The 16,234-nt window shown below is 35.2% G+C and overlaps 1 protein-coding gene across 1 annotated transcript in view; it reads left to right on the top strand.

Annotated features, from left to right (window-relative positions):
- The window catches only part of PPP2R5A (protein phosphatase 2 regulatory subunit B'alpha), a 95,353-nt gene that overhangs the window by 74,062 nt on the left and 5,057 nt on the right, over positions 1–16,234 (top strand). The window contains exons 4-8 of the mRNA XM_024133744.2: positions 4,180–4,272; positions 7,671–7,801; positions 9,269–9,328; positions 10,249–10,357; positions 11,375–11,428. Of these exons, the coding sequence (XP_023989512.1) occupies positions 4,180–4,272; positions 7,671–7,801; positions 9,269–9,328; positions 10,249–10,357; positions 11,375–11,428 (447 nt within the window). The remainder of the gene's footprint in view (positions 1–4,179; positions 4,273–7,670; positions 7,802–9,268; positions 9,329–10,248; positions 10,358–11,374; positions 11,429–16,234) is intronic.

Here is a 16,234-nt window from a genome sequence, read left to right as displayed (position 1 = left end):
CCTTTCTAAGAATTTGTCTATTTCTTCCAGGTTGTCCATTTCATTGGCATAGAGTTGCTTGTAGTAGTCTCTTAGGATGCTTTGTATTTCTGTGGTATCTGTTGTAAGTTTTCCTTTTTCATTTCTAATTTTATTGATTTGAGTCCTCTCCCTCTTTTTATTGGTAAGTCTGGCTAATGGTTTATCACTTTGTTTATCTTCTCAAAGAACCAGCTTTTAATTTAGCTTTATTGATCCTTGCTATTGTTTTCTTTCTTTCTATTTCATTTATTTCTGCTCTGATCTTTATGATTTCTTTCCTTCTGCTAACTTTGGGTTTTGTTTGTTCTTCTTTCTCTAGTTCCTTTAGGTGTAAGGTTAGATTGTTTATTTGAGACTTTTCTTGTCCTTGAGGTAGGCTTGTATAGCTATAAACTTCCCTCTTAGAACTGCTTTTGCTGCATCCTGTAGGTTTTGGATCATCATGTTTTCATTGTCATTTGTCTGTAGGTACTTTATGATTTCCTCTTTGATTTCTTCAGTGATCTCTTGGTTATTTAGTAATGTATTGTTTAGCCTCCATGTGTTTGTGTTTTTTACGTTTTTTTCCCCTGTAATTGATTTCTAATCTCATAGCGTTGTGGTCAGAAAAGATGCTTGGTGTGATTTCAATATTCTTAAATTTACTGAAGCTTGATTTGTGACCCAAGATGTTATCTATCCTGGAGAATGTTCCATGCGCACTTGAGAAGAAAGTGTAATCTGCTGTTTCTGGATGGAATGTCCTATAAATATCAATTAAATCAATTTGGTCTTTGTATTCATTCAGCAAGCCTATGTCTTTTGGTTGGAGCATTTAATCCATTCATGTTTAAGGTAATTATTGATATGTATGTTCCTATGACCATTTTCTTAATTGTTTTGGGTTTATTTTTGTAGGTCCTTTTCTTCTCTTGTGTTTCTCACTTAGAGAAGTTCCTTTAGCATTTGTTGTAGAGCTGGTTTGGTGGTGCTTTGTTCTCTTAGCTTTTGCTTGTCTGTAAAGCTTTTGATTTCTCCATTGAATCTGAATGAGATCTTTGCCTGGTAGAGTAATCTTGGTTGTAGGTCTTCCCTTTCATCACTTTAAGTATATCATGGCACTCCCTTCTGGCTTGTCGAGTTTCTTCTGAGAAATCAGCTGTTCCGCTTATGGGAGTTCCCTTGTATGTTGTCATTTTCCCCTTGCTGCTTTCAATAATTTTTCTTTATCTTTAATTTTTGCCAGTTTGATTACTATGTGTCTCAGCGTGTTTCTCCTTGGGTTTATCCTGTTTGGGACTCTCTGCCCTTCCTGGACTTGGGTGGCTATTTCCTTTCCCATGTTAGGGAAGTTTTCAACTATAATCTCTTCAAATATTTTCTCAGGTCCTTTCTCTCTTCTCCTTTTGGGACCCCTATAATGCGAATGTTGTTGCATTTAATGTTGTCCCAGAGGTCTCTTAGTCTTCTTCATTTCTTCTCATGCTTTTTTCTTTATTCTGTTCTGCAGCAGTGAATTCCACCATTCTGTCTTCAGCCCTCTGCCTTTTCATCTTGCCTATCTTTCTGTGAATGTGGTTTTTGTTCCACAGCCTGCAGGATTGTATTTCTTCTCGCTTCTGCTGTCTGCCTTCTGGTGGATGAGGCTATCTAAGAGGCTTGTTCACGTCCCCTGATGGGAGGGACTGGTGGTGGGTAGAATGGTAAATTTTTTTAAATTTTATTTATTTTATTCATTTGTTTTTGGCTGCATTGGGTCTTCATTGCTGCGCATGGGCTTTCTCTAGTTGCGGCGAGCAGGGGCTACTCTTCATTGCAGTGTGCGTGTTTCTCATTGCGGTGGCTTTTCTTGTTGAGGAGCATGGGCTGTATGTGCATGGGCTTCAGTAGTTGTGGTGTGCCGGCTCAGTAGTTGTGGCTTGCGGGCTCTAAAGCAGAGGCTCAGTAGTTGTGGCACACGGGCTTAGTTGCTTCACGGCATGTGGGACCTTCCTGGACCAGGGCTCGAACCCATGTCCCCTGTATTGGCAGGCATATTCTTAACCACTGTGCCACCAGGGAAGCCCTCATTATATTCTTAATTCATACCTAACATTACATATTAAGTTAGATAATAATTAGAACAGATAAGCATCACTCTTTTTGCATAGTCGGGCAAAGATGAATCAAACAAAACAATATTTACTCAAATCCCAAAACTGTTGTTAGCCTTAGCATATTATTGAACTCACTGCAGTAAAAATTTGCTATTCTGTGGCGAATGATAGAGCTCAGATCTGGTAATGCTTTTTGTATATGTGAGGTCTGTAAATTTAGTGTAGCAATTTTCCCCGCCTCCCTTCTATATTGTGGCCTAACTGGCTACCTAAATGTTTATTGAATGACTATTTTTACTTTGGGATCTACTCCTCCTTTTTTTGTTTTTAGGGTGCCAGCTTGATATGTTGTTTAATAGCTAGTAAATTAAGGCACATTTTGGGCTAGACTCAGGCCTTTTATAGCTATTAGGTTACCACAGAAAAAAACTTTTGTGTTTTTGCCTTTCTCCTTGAAAGGTAGATGTAGGTGTGATGTAGGTAAGTTGAACTAAACATTACCATTACTTTTAATTCTGATTTGTGGTAGCAAGTGAATATTTTCCTATTACAATAGTCCCCCTTTATCCACGGTTTTGCTTTCTGCAGTTTGTTACCTGGGATCAACCGCAGTTCGAAAATATTAAGTGGAAAATTACAGAAATAATTCATAAGCTTTAAGTTGTGCGCCATTCTGAGTAGAATGTTGAAATCTCCCACCAAGATGTGAATCATATCTTTGTCCAGCATATCCAGCCCATTAGTCACTTAGGAGCTATCTCTGTTATCAAATCGACTGTTATGGTATCGCAGTTCTTGCGTTCAAGTAACCCTTATATTTTACTGAGTAACAGCCCCAAAGTGCGAGAGTAATGATGCTGGCAGTTTAGACATGCCAAAGAGAAGCTGTAAAGTGCTTCCTTTAAGCAAAAGGTGAAAGTTCTCAACTTAATAAGGAAAGAAAAAAAGCAGATGCTGAGGGTGCTAAGATCTATGGTAAGAATGAATCTTCTATCTGTGAAATTCTGATGAAGGAAAAAAAATTGTGCTAGTTTTGCTGTCACACCTCAGACTGCAAAAGTTATGGCCACAGTGCTTAGTTAAGATGGAAAAGTCATTAAATTTGTGGTTAGAAGATACGAACAGAAAATAGGGTTTGGTGCCATTTGAGGTTTCAGTCATCCAGTGGGGGGTCTTGGAATTTAGCTCTCATGGTTAAGCAGGGAATACTGTATTTTTAAGATGTTTGGCACTTTTTAGTAGAAGGCTTGTTAGGACTTCTAGTTTATTCACTGTGGTGCACAGACATTTCTTCCTGAGCCCTGTACTTATATGATTTGGTTCATTACTTCCCAAGTGTGGATAAGATATCCTGGTTTCGATTTAATTTTTTCCCACTGTAGTTTTATAGAAAGACTTGAAGTTTTTCTCTTTTTTTTTAATTGGTATTGATACACTGCCCCTTATAATTCAGTTTACTCTTACCTGGAGGTTTCTGATCCTGCATTTAAGGAACTCTGGAGATTAAGCTGAGGTAGGTTAGTGGTCCACTGGAGAAGGGTTCCCGGTGAGTATGGAGTGCAAAATAGTCTTCTAAATTAAATATTTTATAGGCATCGTCTTTGTTTTCTGGTTCCTGTAAGTTAATATTTTCAATGAGTGATGTAACGAAATAAATATATTCCAAAATCTACTAGCTTAGGATACCAAACTGTGCATATATATTTAGTTTTAAAAAAACTGTTACCAACTCATGACATTTTTTAATGAGATCTGAAATATCCTTACTAAGTTGGTAAGGGAGGTGTTTTTTTTTTTTTTTGTGGTATGTGGGCCTCCCTCTGCTGTGGCCTCTCCTGCTGCGGAGCACAGCCTCCGGACGCGCAGGCTCAGCGGCCATGGCTCACGGGCCCAGCCGCTCCGCGGCATGTGGGATCCTCCCAGACCGGGGCGCGAACCCGGTTCCCCTGCACCGGCAGGCGGACGCGCAACCACTGCGCCACCAGGGACGCCCCAAAGGGAGGTGTGTTTTTGATATGAAGTAATGACTTAGGGTAAAATTTTATAGGCATCATCTTAGCTTTTATTTCACTTTGTCTTGTAGTTGGTGTATGAATTCTTCTTAAGGTTTTTGGAGAGCCCTGATTTCCAGCCTAGCATTGCAAAGCGATACATTGATCAGAAGTTTGTACAACAGGTAAGGAATTCTTCTGTCTTAAATTTTTGTATTCATCTTAGCAATGATTTATTAACTTGTGATTAAAATAGTCTTTCAAAACTTTAAGGATTTCTGTTTAACAGCACTTAATATTCTTGCCAGGCAATGAGAATTTAAAAGTAAGTAGCTTTGAGAATACAAGAGTATTTTTTAATCAAGGGTGGCCTTCTAGTGAAGTCAATCAAATTATCCTATCCAATCCTAAATCCTCATAGTTGTTTTATAAAGACCAGAAAAGCAAGCCTTTCTGGAATATCTAACTTAGAAACTTTGGTATAACTAGGGGGGAAACCTTTTTTAAAATCTTTAAGTCTTTGAGCTTGAACTTGACATATGGTTCTAAGCACTGTGACTTTGAAATGACAGAGGGTGGAAAAAATCGAAATGGAATTATTGTTAGAAGTTTGGGCTTTATGCTCCTTTCCTATCATCAAGTGTCACTTACCTTTCCTTTTTTTTTTCCCCCTTCCCATCTTAGGCATTCTAGCCACCCAGTTCCTAAACCACAGATAAAATGGGATCTTTAAGAAGAAAAGGAGATAGAGTTAAACATATGTGATACCTTCTTTCTTTTTATAAGTTGATTATTAGTTGGTTTTTTTTGAACCTAAATACTCAAAACTAGTTTCTCAGAATGTGTTTATTTTCAAAATCTTTTCAACAATTTAAAGGCCTCTTTTTAACTATGTGGACTTTGCTGGCCCTAGACAAAATTGTGAAGTAGACCAAACCTCTCTGGGTCCATTTTCTCTTTTGAAATACTTACCTGTAAGTTAGGTCTCATTAGGAATTCTCCTCTTCTAAACTAGTTAGCATTTTAAAGAAAGGTAGGAGGTGGGTGGAAGGGTAGTAATGAAGTGCTGAGGCCAGGATTAAAGATCGTTACAAGGACGTTTGCTACCCTCTTCCCACCATTGTGTGTCCCCTAGGATAAAGATTATACAAGCATGAGTTCCACATATTTGGAGTTCATTTTTGGTCATTTCCTGTAACTACCATATAAAGTATTTTGACTAGTAGCTGTGAAGTATTGATAAATGAAGAACATTGTCAAGAATATGTCCTTCAGCCATTCAAGTAGTTCTTCATAAACTATGAAGAAATATTAGGTGTGTGTTAACAGTAAAATGTTAATTTCATTTCAATAACAAGTTAAAAGCAGATTAAATGGAGCTATGTTATTTTGGTAATTGCAAATGAATGCATATTTATTTCCTTCTGTAGCTCTTGTGTGCTACGGAAGGAATACAGTGTGTTAAGGAACTTTAGTAATGCCATGTTAAATTGTATTTAGGATAATAGCAGATTGAGTGGAACAATTTCCTTAGGGCTTCCTCACTCTGGAGCTTGAGGTGTTTTGGCTGCTGGATTATTCAGTGGATTTGAGAGGGAACAAGAAGAAAACTGGTAGGGTAGGACCCATTTTCTACGTTCTACTCTAAGTGCCTGAATTATCTGAGAAGCAAAGGCCCAATAATTTGTTTCTAGCAGTTTATATCACTGTGATTTCACAGATCACTGCTCTGAGGTATTCTTAGTGTGTTGCTTCAATAAATATTACTATGAGAATTTATATTTTGAAATTATTTGATTAGGTGGTAAGACTTAGAAGTACAGGAGAAAAATCTAAAGTATAAATTTGGACATTTATTATTTCAAGAGAAGAAAACAAGTGTGTAGTTCCAGGTTATGTTCAAATCATAGGATTCAGAAGAAGGAAGCTAAGAATTATTCAGTGCTTTTTATGTGCCAGGCACTGTCCTTATATGCTTTTATATAAAGAGCTAGACCATATCCAAATTCACAGAGCTAGAATATGGCACAATCAGGATTTGATTATATATAAATAGATTTTAAATTTGATTATATAAAATAGATTGTTTTATTTAGATTGTAATATTTCAAAATAACTTATTTAAATAGATTTGACACTTAGCTAACAACTGTCTCTACTTTTTTACGTTGACCCTGAGGATCAACTTGTATTACATTATGTTTGTTCTTGAATTAGACATAGCGACCTTAACAATTAAGGGTTCCTTTTATTAATTTCAAAGCATATCTTCCAAGTAAACCCAACATCAGAACTTGGATTTGAGTGTCTTAAGTGAATAGTTTAGCTATTTTAATTAGACTAATTTAAAGTGACTTAATTAGGTATATTAACATAAATTCTCATACTCTATGGATATTTTTTGCTGGAGTCTCATGCAGTACTTAATAATCTAGCAAACAACAAATGCAAACTATAAGCCAAACACTTTAGGGTTATATAAATGTGACTAAAGTCATCACTACTCTCAAAGAATACCCACTCTTGTAGAAGAGATACACATGTAAACAATTACATATAATTCAAGACAGAATGGAAAAAGAACTTAAGGTTCAGAGCATGCCATCATGACTGTAATTATCAATCCCAAAGTACAGAACATAAAATTCCTTGACAACTTCATAGGTAATTGTATTCTATAAAGAGAGGTTATTGTATATTTTTTCCTAAGAAAATCCAGTGTTTCATTTAAAATACAGTAATACTTCTTTTTGACTGAAGAATTTCAGTTTTTTTACCATTTTAAAATGGAAATTTGAGCTTTTGACTTTAAATTTTTCAAAAATCTCTTTGTCCTGCCTTTGCTGAAGAGTTGTGTAGAGGTGTAGGAAAATGCTGATTTGACCAATTTGAACTGGTTTAAAACTTTTCAGCCATTTGCTAAGCTCACTTTAAATAAAGATCTGTAGTCTCATCTTTTATTTCAGTGTTATTTCAGGAATGATTTTCACTCTGTTAGCATATATCTACCAATATTTTACCTATTAACTAAATATTAATTTTTGAGCTGTTGGCATGGTGACTTGAATGTTTTTAGTGTAAGATCACAAAAAAAAGAAGCCTTAGTTTGTATAAATTTTCCTAGTAAACTAGAAATACGCATTTGTGCATGTGTATTTTTTAAACTTCATTTATTTAACAATTTGCAATCTACAAGCTTAAAATTCTGTATGTAGTTTTGACATACTATCAAAAAGCATTAAAAAATCTCTCACATTTCAACACTTTAAAATTATGAGCCATGTTTAGTAATCAGGAGTAGGTCAGCATTTTAAAATGAGTGGCAAGGCCAAAAAACAGTATTCCACTTCTTGAAGTGTTTATATTATTTATTGTGTGTCATTTTTCAAAATGAAATTAAAAAAAATACTCCCTAAGCTTTTCTTTAGCTTCATTATTTAGCAAGAATAAAGTCAATCTGATGAGGCAGAATCTTTTTAAAACTTTTAAAGCTTTTGTGGATTATCTTAAAATCAAAATTAGAATAGAGTGAAGTTTTAGCTCGATTATTTTTAAAAAGTAATTTCTCAGATTTTTTTTAAAGCTCCTGGAGCTTTTTGATAGTGAAGATCCCAGAGAACGCGACTTCCTGAAGACCGTTCTGCATCGAATTTATGGGAAATTTCTTGGATTAAGAGCATTCATCAGAAAACAAATTAACAACATTTTCCTCAGGTAAATTGGTTGTATATTCATATACAGCACTTTTTTTCCCCTTCCATATTTTCTTTTTATTCCAGTTCTTTTAGGGTTTTATTTATTTATTTTTTGGCTGCATTGGGTCTTCGTTGCTGCATGCAGGCTTTCTCTAGTTGCAGCAAGCGGGGGCTACTCTTTCGTTGCGGTGCACGAGTTTCTCATTGCAGTGGCTCTCCTGGTTGTGGAGCATGGGCTCTAGGTGCACGGGCTTCAGTAGTTGTGGTGCGTGGGCTCAGTAGCTGTGGCGCGCAGGCACTACAGCGCAGGCTCAGTAGTTGTGGCACACAGGCTTAGGTGCTCCGCGGCATGTGGGATCTTCCCAGACCAGGGCTCAAACCTGTGTCCCCTGCACTGGCAGGTGGATTCTTAACCACTGCACCACCAGGGAAGCCCCTTTAGGTTAGTTTTTGAAGTCTGAAACTTAGAAACTTAACTGATAGTATTTGAATCATTTTTAGCCTGTTTTGTGGATATCATTTGATTGCATCTAACTTTTTCTTGTAACTTCTCATCTAAGTGGATAGTAGTAATGAAGACAGTTTTTAATAGATAATACCAGTGTTACTGATGTTTAAAATTTATTGAGAGGAGAGTTTGTCTGGTTATCTATTTGAGCACTTGTTTAAAAAATTTTGTATAAATACTATTTAAATCAGTAGCTCTTGGCAGTATTTTCATTCGATTTTCTGACAAAGCTAATTAAATTTATCTTTTGACTACTTTATCAATGAAATCTGTTGAGTAGTTGCTTCAGATGAGGAGATTTTGCTTTAATACCCAAATTTCAGGTTTGGTTTGTTTGTTTGAGTTGACGATGTGGCAAAATTAGGCTAGCATTTTCACACTGTAACAGTCAGAGATGAGAAATATTGCCTCCTCTAGAGAGAACATGTTTGTCCAGCTCTCTGTCGTTCTCCCTGCCCATCATTTATGGTATCTTCCCTGCCTATCCTGTCGTCATTTGAGTCTATGACTCCCTACTTTAAAGGCGGCCCTAATCTTAGAAAGCTAGTCAGCCTGTGTAGTTTAGGCTTAGAGAAATTCTGAATAAAAGTGGCTTTATTACATGAGTCCTTTTCTATTAGAGTTACCTATGAGTAGAGGTTTCCTATTTTAAAAAGTATTTCTTTGAGAAGACCCATCTTTCTTATAAATTTTAAAGTAAAATAAAATATTCCAGATGAAATTATATTATTATCTTAATATATAGCAAATTTTAGCAAAAGTATATGTGGTTTAATAGGAAATGGGCCTTCTTTTATAAGATTGCTAAGAAGTAACTGATTGGGGGCAAAATAGCTTACAAAGAATTCATTCCTAAAGTGTGCTTGAACATTTCTTATATTTGCCCCTTAGATTTCTTTGTACCTTCCTACATCTTTCTCTCAGTTTAATTTTCTGATGTTTGATTTTTCTTTATATCTATCTTTATTTTAAATTTAGGTTTATATATGAAACAGAGCATTTCAATGGTGTTGCTGAACTCCTTGAAATATTAGGAAGGTAGGTCAGTTTTTTGTTCTTTTTAAGAATTAAGTAACTTTGAATGCTTTATGTATTAAAATAGCTGGGATTGGAGAAATTATTTCATATTTTAGAGTTTGAATATATAGTGTAAGGCATAGTTTCTCAACTGAATTCTTATTATAGCTTTTTAGGGGGTCAGCATATTAAAATAGTGCCATGCAAGACATCTGTTTCAGAATAGACTTGTGCTTTTGAAGCTGTGGCATATTTTATGCCTGATCTTGCCAGACTGCCTCAGAAACCTATAGGATCTGATTGGGAAGAGATGAAATAAGTTAATAGTGAATCTTTGATGAAGTTACTGGAATTCTTGTTCAGATGTTGATAGATCATTCCTATACATCTGTTCTTTTTAGAAGAATCTACAGCCTTTGATTTTAGTTTATATGAACATTTTTGCCTTCCTTATTCACCACATAGCAATATTAACATGAGAGAAGTTTAGACCCTCTATGTTTAGAGAATGGTTTTTGTCTCCTCTGTTAATATTTAGAGAATGATTATGGAGAGAACTACTTCTTAATTTCAGATCTTTCAATAAAGTAAGAGAAACTACCCATTTACTTTAGAATATATTGAAAATTCTAACAATATTGTGATATTGACTCTCCTTTGCTTTAGAGAAGAAAAATAAAGGCATGAATAAGTGATAGGCTTTATAGAAAACATAAAGTTGCTTACTGGGACATTAAATTGGCAGTCCTCGTTTTCTTTTGGGATCACTGAATGACTTAAAGGAGCAGACTTCATAGTGATAGTCTAACGTAGTTTGCAGATGAGAAGTCATTCAACACCAGGACTGAAGAAGAGCAGTTCCTAGGTACTTGGGGATGTAATAACTTTTGGAAATAAAGGAGTAACTACGTAACCCTTCCCCTGCCTTTTTTCCCCTCCAGTATTATCAATGGCTTTGCATTGCCACTGAAAGCAGAACATAAACAATTTCTAATGAAGGTTCTTATTCCTATGCATACTGCAAAAGGATTAGCTTTGTTTCATGCTCAGGTAAGTTGCAGATTTCAGGTGAAATGTTGTTTCAAAGATTGATATAAAGGCAGAGAAACAGAAATATTGAGGTGGCAATTTTAAGTATTTTTAAGCAATTTGCTTTTGTAAGTTGCCCAAAGCAAATTTTTACTATATCATAATTTTTTTTTTTTTTTTTGCGGTACACGGGCCTCTCACTGTTGTGGCCTCTCCCGTTGCGGAGCACAGGCTCCGGACGCGCAGGCTCAGCGGCCATGGCTCACGGGCCTAGCCGCTCTGCGGCATGTGGGATCTTCCCGGACCAGGGCACGAACCCGTGTCCCCTGCATCAGCAGGCGGACTCTCAACCACTGCGCCACCAGGGAAGCCCTATCATAATTTTTAAAGCATTATGATATTTAGTGTTCTTAAATAAGCTGAATGAACTGTAAGTACAGATATAGGAAAGATCAAGTTCTTTTCTGGTCCAGGCCCTGACCTAATTCACTGTGTGACTTTGATAAATCCCACATAGCTGCAGAATGTCCCATCTAGCCTCAATGACCTAGTTAGAGAATGGTTTTAGTTTCCTCTATTAATACTCAGAGAATAATATCATATCAGCATAGACATACATGTTAGAAACATGCTGAAAAACTAAAATGTTAGCTCTAGTCTTATTTCAGTCAACTTTATTTATCTGTGTATGTATCTATTAATTTAGTGGGCTATAGTTACACTTCTGATTTGTAAGACAAAGACAGTGCTTTTAATTCCCCAAAGAACTGGTCTGCCACCTAAATGATATCGAAAGATTGATATGTCCAACTACATTTTCTTTAATATTTTAGTTAGCTTAATATTTAGAAGTTACTACTGAAAAAGGACATCTTTTTTGAAGTAGAAGTTACTTGCACAATTATGAGTATATTCATTTTTATATATTGCGATAAAGTGTGTCAAAATGAGGTAGTTTTGTTAGCTAAATATAAAAATCCTGCATTACTAAATGTTATTTCATTCAGTATTATTTATAAACTGTCCCTTGTATTTTAGCTAGCCTACTGTGTTGTACAGTTCCTGGAGAAAGATACAACACTAACAGAACCTGTAAGTGTTTTACTTATTTTTATGTTTTTGGTCTACATTATAGCATTTTATTTTAGCTTTCTTTATTCCCTTATAGAGTTACCAAACAGTAGTAGTAATATATTTTAAACTAAAATCATTTAGAAGAAGGAAAGTGAGGTTAAATCTGTATTCAGAGAACAAGATTGGGATGGGTGGCTCTCATGAGTTATAATATATGTCTTGAGTAATTTAAATGTAGATTAAAATTAATATATAGTAGTTAAGATGTGTGAGGACAGGATCAAATGACTACAGTGAAATTTTATATACATGGTACCTTCAGTGATAGTCTTTTTAATCTTCATTCACCTTTTGAAATTAAAACATACTGTAAGGGTCCCAAAACTATTCCCTTGAGTTTTGTTTTTTCTTTAGAAATAGGATTTCCCCTCTTATTAACGGTAAACCACATGATAGGGATTGAAAACATTTCCTTGCCTTTGGTGATTAAGATATAATCTTGGAATAAAGATTGTTTACTTTATGAATCAACATAGCAATTCAGTCTTTGAATTCTGCTGCTTACTAATTGTCTATAATACAAAGATTCAGGAGAGAATAAAAATGTTATCATGAAAATTGAAGATTCAAGAAAAACAAAAGATAAGTTTAGGGAAAAACAGAAAAGGATAAAAACATAGAAGACAACATTTTAACCTTTGTGAAGTAAGTATTTTGAGAGAGTGTTTTCTAGGTATCCTAAATCTAAATATTTAAACTAAGAGTTCTTGAAGAATAGCAAGGGGTTTGAAGGATTTAAATTATATGATTTTCTTTATATTAGAGTTTTCTGAGGCTAGGCGCACTTGAAAAAAATGATGTACTTAGTGTTCTCCCTTTGACTTGAGCTTTGTCTGTGTAAAGGAACGAAAGATATTTTTCCACTCCCTGATGTTTAGAGTTTTAGACTTTTTAGACTTGCAGTTCTTTCTGGAAACAGCTAAAAACAGTTTTTAAAGACAAATAGGAGAATTAGAAGCCCAGTATTTACATGAAACCACATAAACCTCTAAAGTGAAGCAAAACTTAATGCAAATCCATGATAACTCTCATTAGAATTGAGACAAAGAAAACCCATAACATGGTTCCTGCTTGGTGAATAATAAACAGATATAAATATAATTAAGTTAATATGGAGTGGATCGGGGAGACAGCTGATTTCTTTTTATAGAGTAAAAGGTTAGGGAGAAGGATGAGGGCCGGACATTTGGCTTAGATGAGTTGGGTTAATAGAAATAGTAGCAGCATGAGGAGGTAAAATGTCCAAGTTGACAAAGGAAAATATTTTTCAATTCATAAAGATCTGTAGATACAGAGATCTTGTAATTTCTACTATAGGCCATTCTAGCACCAAAATTAAGGCCATAGTACTTGGGTTTGAGCCCTAATACTCATTTTCTAGGAGGCTTGCATTCGTATCAAAGCTTCCTACAAATTGTAAATAAGTCAGAGCTTTAGGTAGTTTATTACATTCTTTATGTCCCTAGATCTTCTATTGAAATTATTTTATTTTCCAAAATGGAAATGACTTTATTGTTACTTCCATTTATGAAAGTAATGTGTTAATTTGGTTCACACAAGACAAAATCATAAAGCATAATGTGGAGGAAGTTCCTTAAAATCTGATCCCCTAAAGATAACCGTATAAATTGGTGAATGTATTTCTATAAATTTTTTTCTGTACATATATTTATGTATAGGTTAAACAGTGGGACAGTGCTGACTAGGTTTTTTCACTTGTCAATATAATGTGGATATCTTTCCATATTAATCTGCTTCATTTTTTCACTGGTCACATCAAATTCCATTATATGGATTATCGTAACATATTTAATCCTCAATTCATGGACACTTGAGTTATTGGAGTTTTCATTGTTATAAGCATGTTGCTGGGTGTGGGGATGTTTTAGGGTGTTGGAATTATTCTGTGTCCTGTCTGTAATGTTGGTTACAAAAAAAAAAAAAACTATGTGTGTATAAAAAACCCTGAGAACAGTACACCAAAAAGAGAAAAACTTTTACTGTATGTAAAATTTTTAAAAAACCAAATTACTAAGGGGGGAAAGTGGCAGGGGGTGGTGGTGGTGGGATGACTTGGGAGATTGGGATTGACATGTATACACTAATATGTATAAAATGGATAACTAATAAGAACCTGCTGTATAAAAATAAAATAAAATTCCAAAAATCAAAAAACCCAAAAAAACAAATTACTGAAATTAAAACCATATTGCTGGGTCAAAGAGTACAGTGTGTGAAGGTGCCTATTTTCCCTTATCAGCCAGTGCTGAATATTGTTTTAAATTTTTGCTAGTCTAATAGGTATGAAATATTTTAATTGGCTTTTTAAAATTATTACAGCCATCCTTTTATGTGGTTATTAGTCATTTATATTTCTGTGTCCTTTGCCTACTTTTAAGCCTTTGCCTATTATATTTTGCAAATTTTTTTTATCCATTTGGAGTTTTCCTTTTAACTTTGAATATACTATTTTTAATATTTGCCTTTTAAAAGAACTAAAAATTTTTTAATATAGTGGAATCTATTCATCATTATGGCTTCTGGCCTTGATGTCATGCTAAGTAAAATCCTTCTACCCTTTGAGATTATAAAAATACTCTTTAGTATCATATTCTAGTTATTTTATGGATTTAGTTTTTACGTGTAAAAACTTTATTCCATCTATAATAGTTTCCTAGGGCTGCCATGACGAATTACCACAACCTTGGTGGCTTAAAATAACAGAAATTTATTCTCTCACAGTTCTGAAGGCCAGAAGTCCAAAATCAAGGTGTCGGCAGGGCTGCACTCCCTCCAGATGCTCTAGGGGAGATTCCGTTCCTTGCCTCTTCCAGTTTCTGGTGTCTCCAGGTGTTCTTGGCTTGTGGCTGCATCGCTCCAATATCACATTGCTGCCTCTTCTTCGGTCTCTCCTCTGTGTTATCTCTTACAAGGATACTTGTCATTGGATTTAGGGCCCACCCAGATAACCCAGGATGCTTTCATCTTGAGATCCTTAACTTAATTATATCTATACAGACCCATTTTCCAAATAAGTCACATTCATAGATTTCAGAGATTAGGACATGAACATATCTGTTTGGGGGCCACCATTCAACCCACTACACCATTTGAAATTGAAATTTTTGTGTGACACGGGTAAGGAATTGTTTTAGTTTTCTATTGCTGCATAACAAATTATCATAAAATTTCGTGGCTTAAAACAACAAACATTTATTATTGCATAGTTTCTGTGAATCAGGAATCCAGGCATGACTTAGCTGTGTCCTCTGCCTCAGGGTCTCTCACAAGGCTGCAGTCAAGGTGTTGGCCAGGTATGGGGTTGCATATAAAGTCTCAGATGAGGAAGGATCTGCTTCTGAGTTCACGTGACTGTTGTTAGCATTTGGTTCTTCAGATGCTGTTGGCCGGCAGCCACCCTCAATTTCTTGGTACTTGGGACTTTCCAACATAGCAGCTTGCTTTATCAAAGCTTGCAAGACGAGAAGGCCCTAGAGAGTCTGCTCATAAGATGGAAGTCACAATCTTTTGTAAATTTCTCATGGAAGTGACATTCTGTCCCTTTTGCCACATTCTGTTGGTTAGAGGCAAGTCAGTAGGCCAGTCCACACTTCAGGGAAGGGCTCAACTACACAAGAGTGTGAATTCAGGAAGTAAGGATCATAGGAGATCATTTCAGGAGTCTGCCTACCAAAGGAGCTACATTGTTTTTCTAACTGGTGAGCCACCAGTTCAAGTACCACCAATTAATTGACTAATTCAGCTGTTTCCCAGGAACTGAAATGCCACCTTTGTCATATATTAAAACCTCATATATACTTGAGTCTGTCTAGATATTCCTCTGTGTTATATATCTTCTCTGTCAGTTTCCATGCTACTACCTTATTGTTTTAATTATTTTTCTCTGATTATTGTAACTGATACTTCGTTTTAAAAGGTATTGATTTTTACATATTTATCTTTTATCTGACAACATATTGAATTTTCCTACTCATTCTAGGAATTTTTCATCTTTTAATATTTAAGTGGTATATAATTATCATACACTTAGACAAATAAGTATAATTCTGATATCCCTTTTCAACATTATTCATCAGATTCTTATCTTACTGGATTGGCTCCAGAACAGTGTTCTTCCCCGGTTTTAATTTGGATGAGTGTTCTTCATTACTAGACAAGACCAATAACTAAATTTACTTAAAAGGCTGTCAGAGATATATTTCCACAAAAGCACCAGGCCCAAATGGTTTTACTGCCAGTTTCCAAGAGACCATTATATAAGTTGATTGTTGATGGTTTCTGATAAGTTCTTAGTTCTAGCTTACTAAATTGTTATCAGAATATATAATCAATCAAAAAATCAAATGACTGTTCAAAATCTTTTGAGATGATCATACAGTTTTTTTTCCCCCTTTTAACCTATAACTATAATGAGTTGAACCATCCTGGAATTTCTGGAATAAGTTATTGGCTAGGTAGCAGTATTCTGTTAATATACTGTTATATTCGGTTTAATACAGATTTTTGCAACTATGTTTCCTTAAATTCATGATCCCTTGTTTTGTTGTATTTGGGTTATCAAGACTGTGCCAGCCATGAAATAAATTGTGAAGCTTTCTGGCTTTTTTGGGTGCTTCATAATGGTTTAAATAACAGGAATTATCTGTTCCTTAATTTCTCCCTAAAATAACCTCCCTTCCTCACCCCACCAAGTCATTATCTCATACTTTATTTTCTTAGTAGGAAGTAGCACTTACTACTATT

This window comes from Physeter macrocephalus, chromosome 4 (genome assembly GCF_002837175.3).
Source record: "Physeter macrocephalus isolate SW-GA chromosome 4, ASM283717v5, whole genome shotgun sequence".
Taxonomy (NCBI): domain Eukaryota; kingdom Metazoa; phylum Chordata; class Mammalia; order Artiodactyla; family Physeteridae; genus Physeter; species Physeter macrocephalus.
This window is presented reverse-complemented; position numbering and strand designations above follow the sequence as displayed.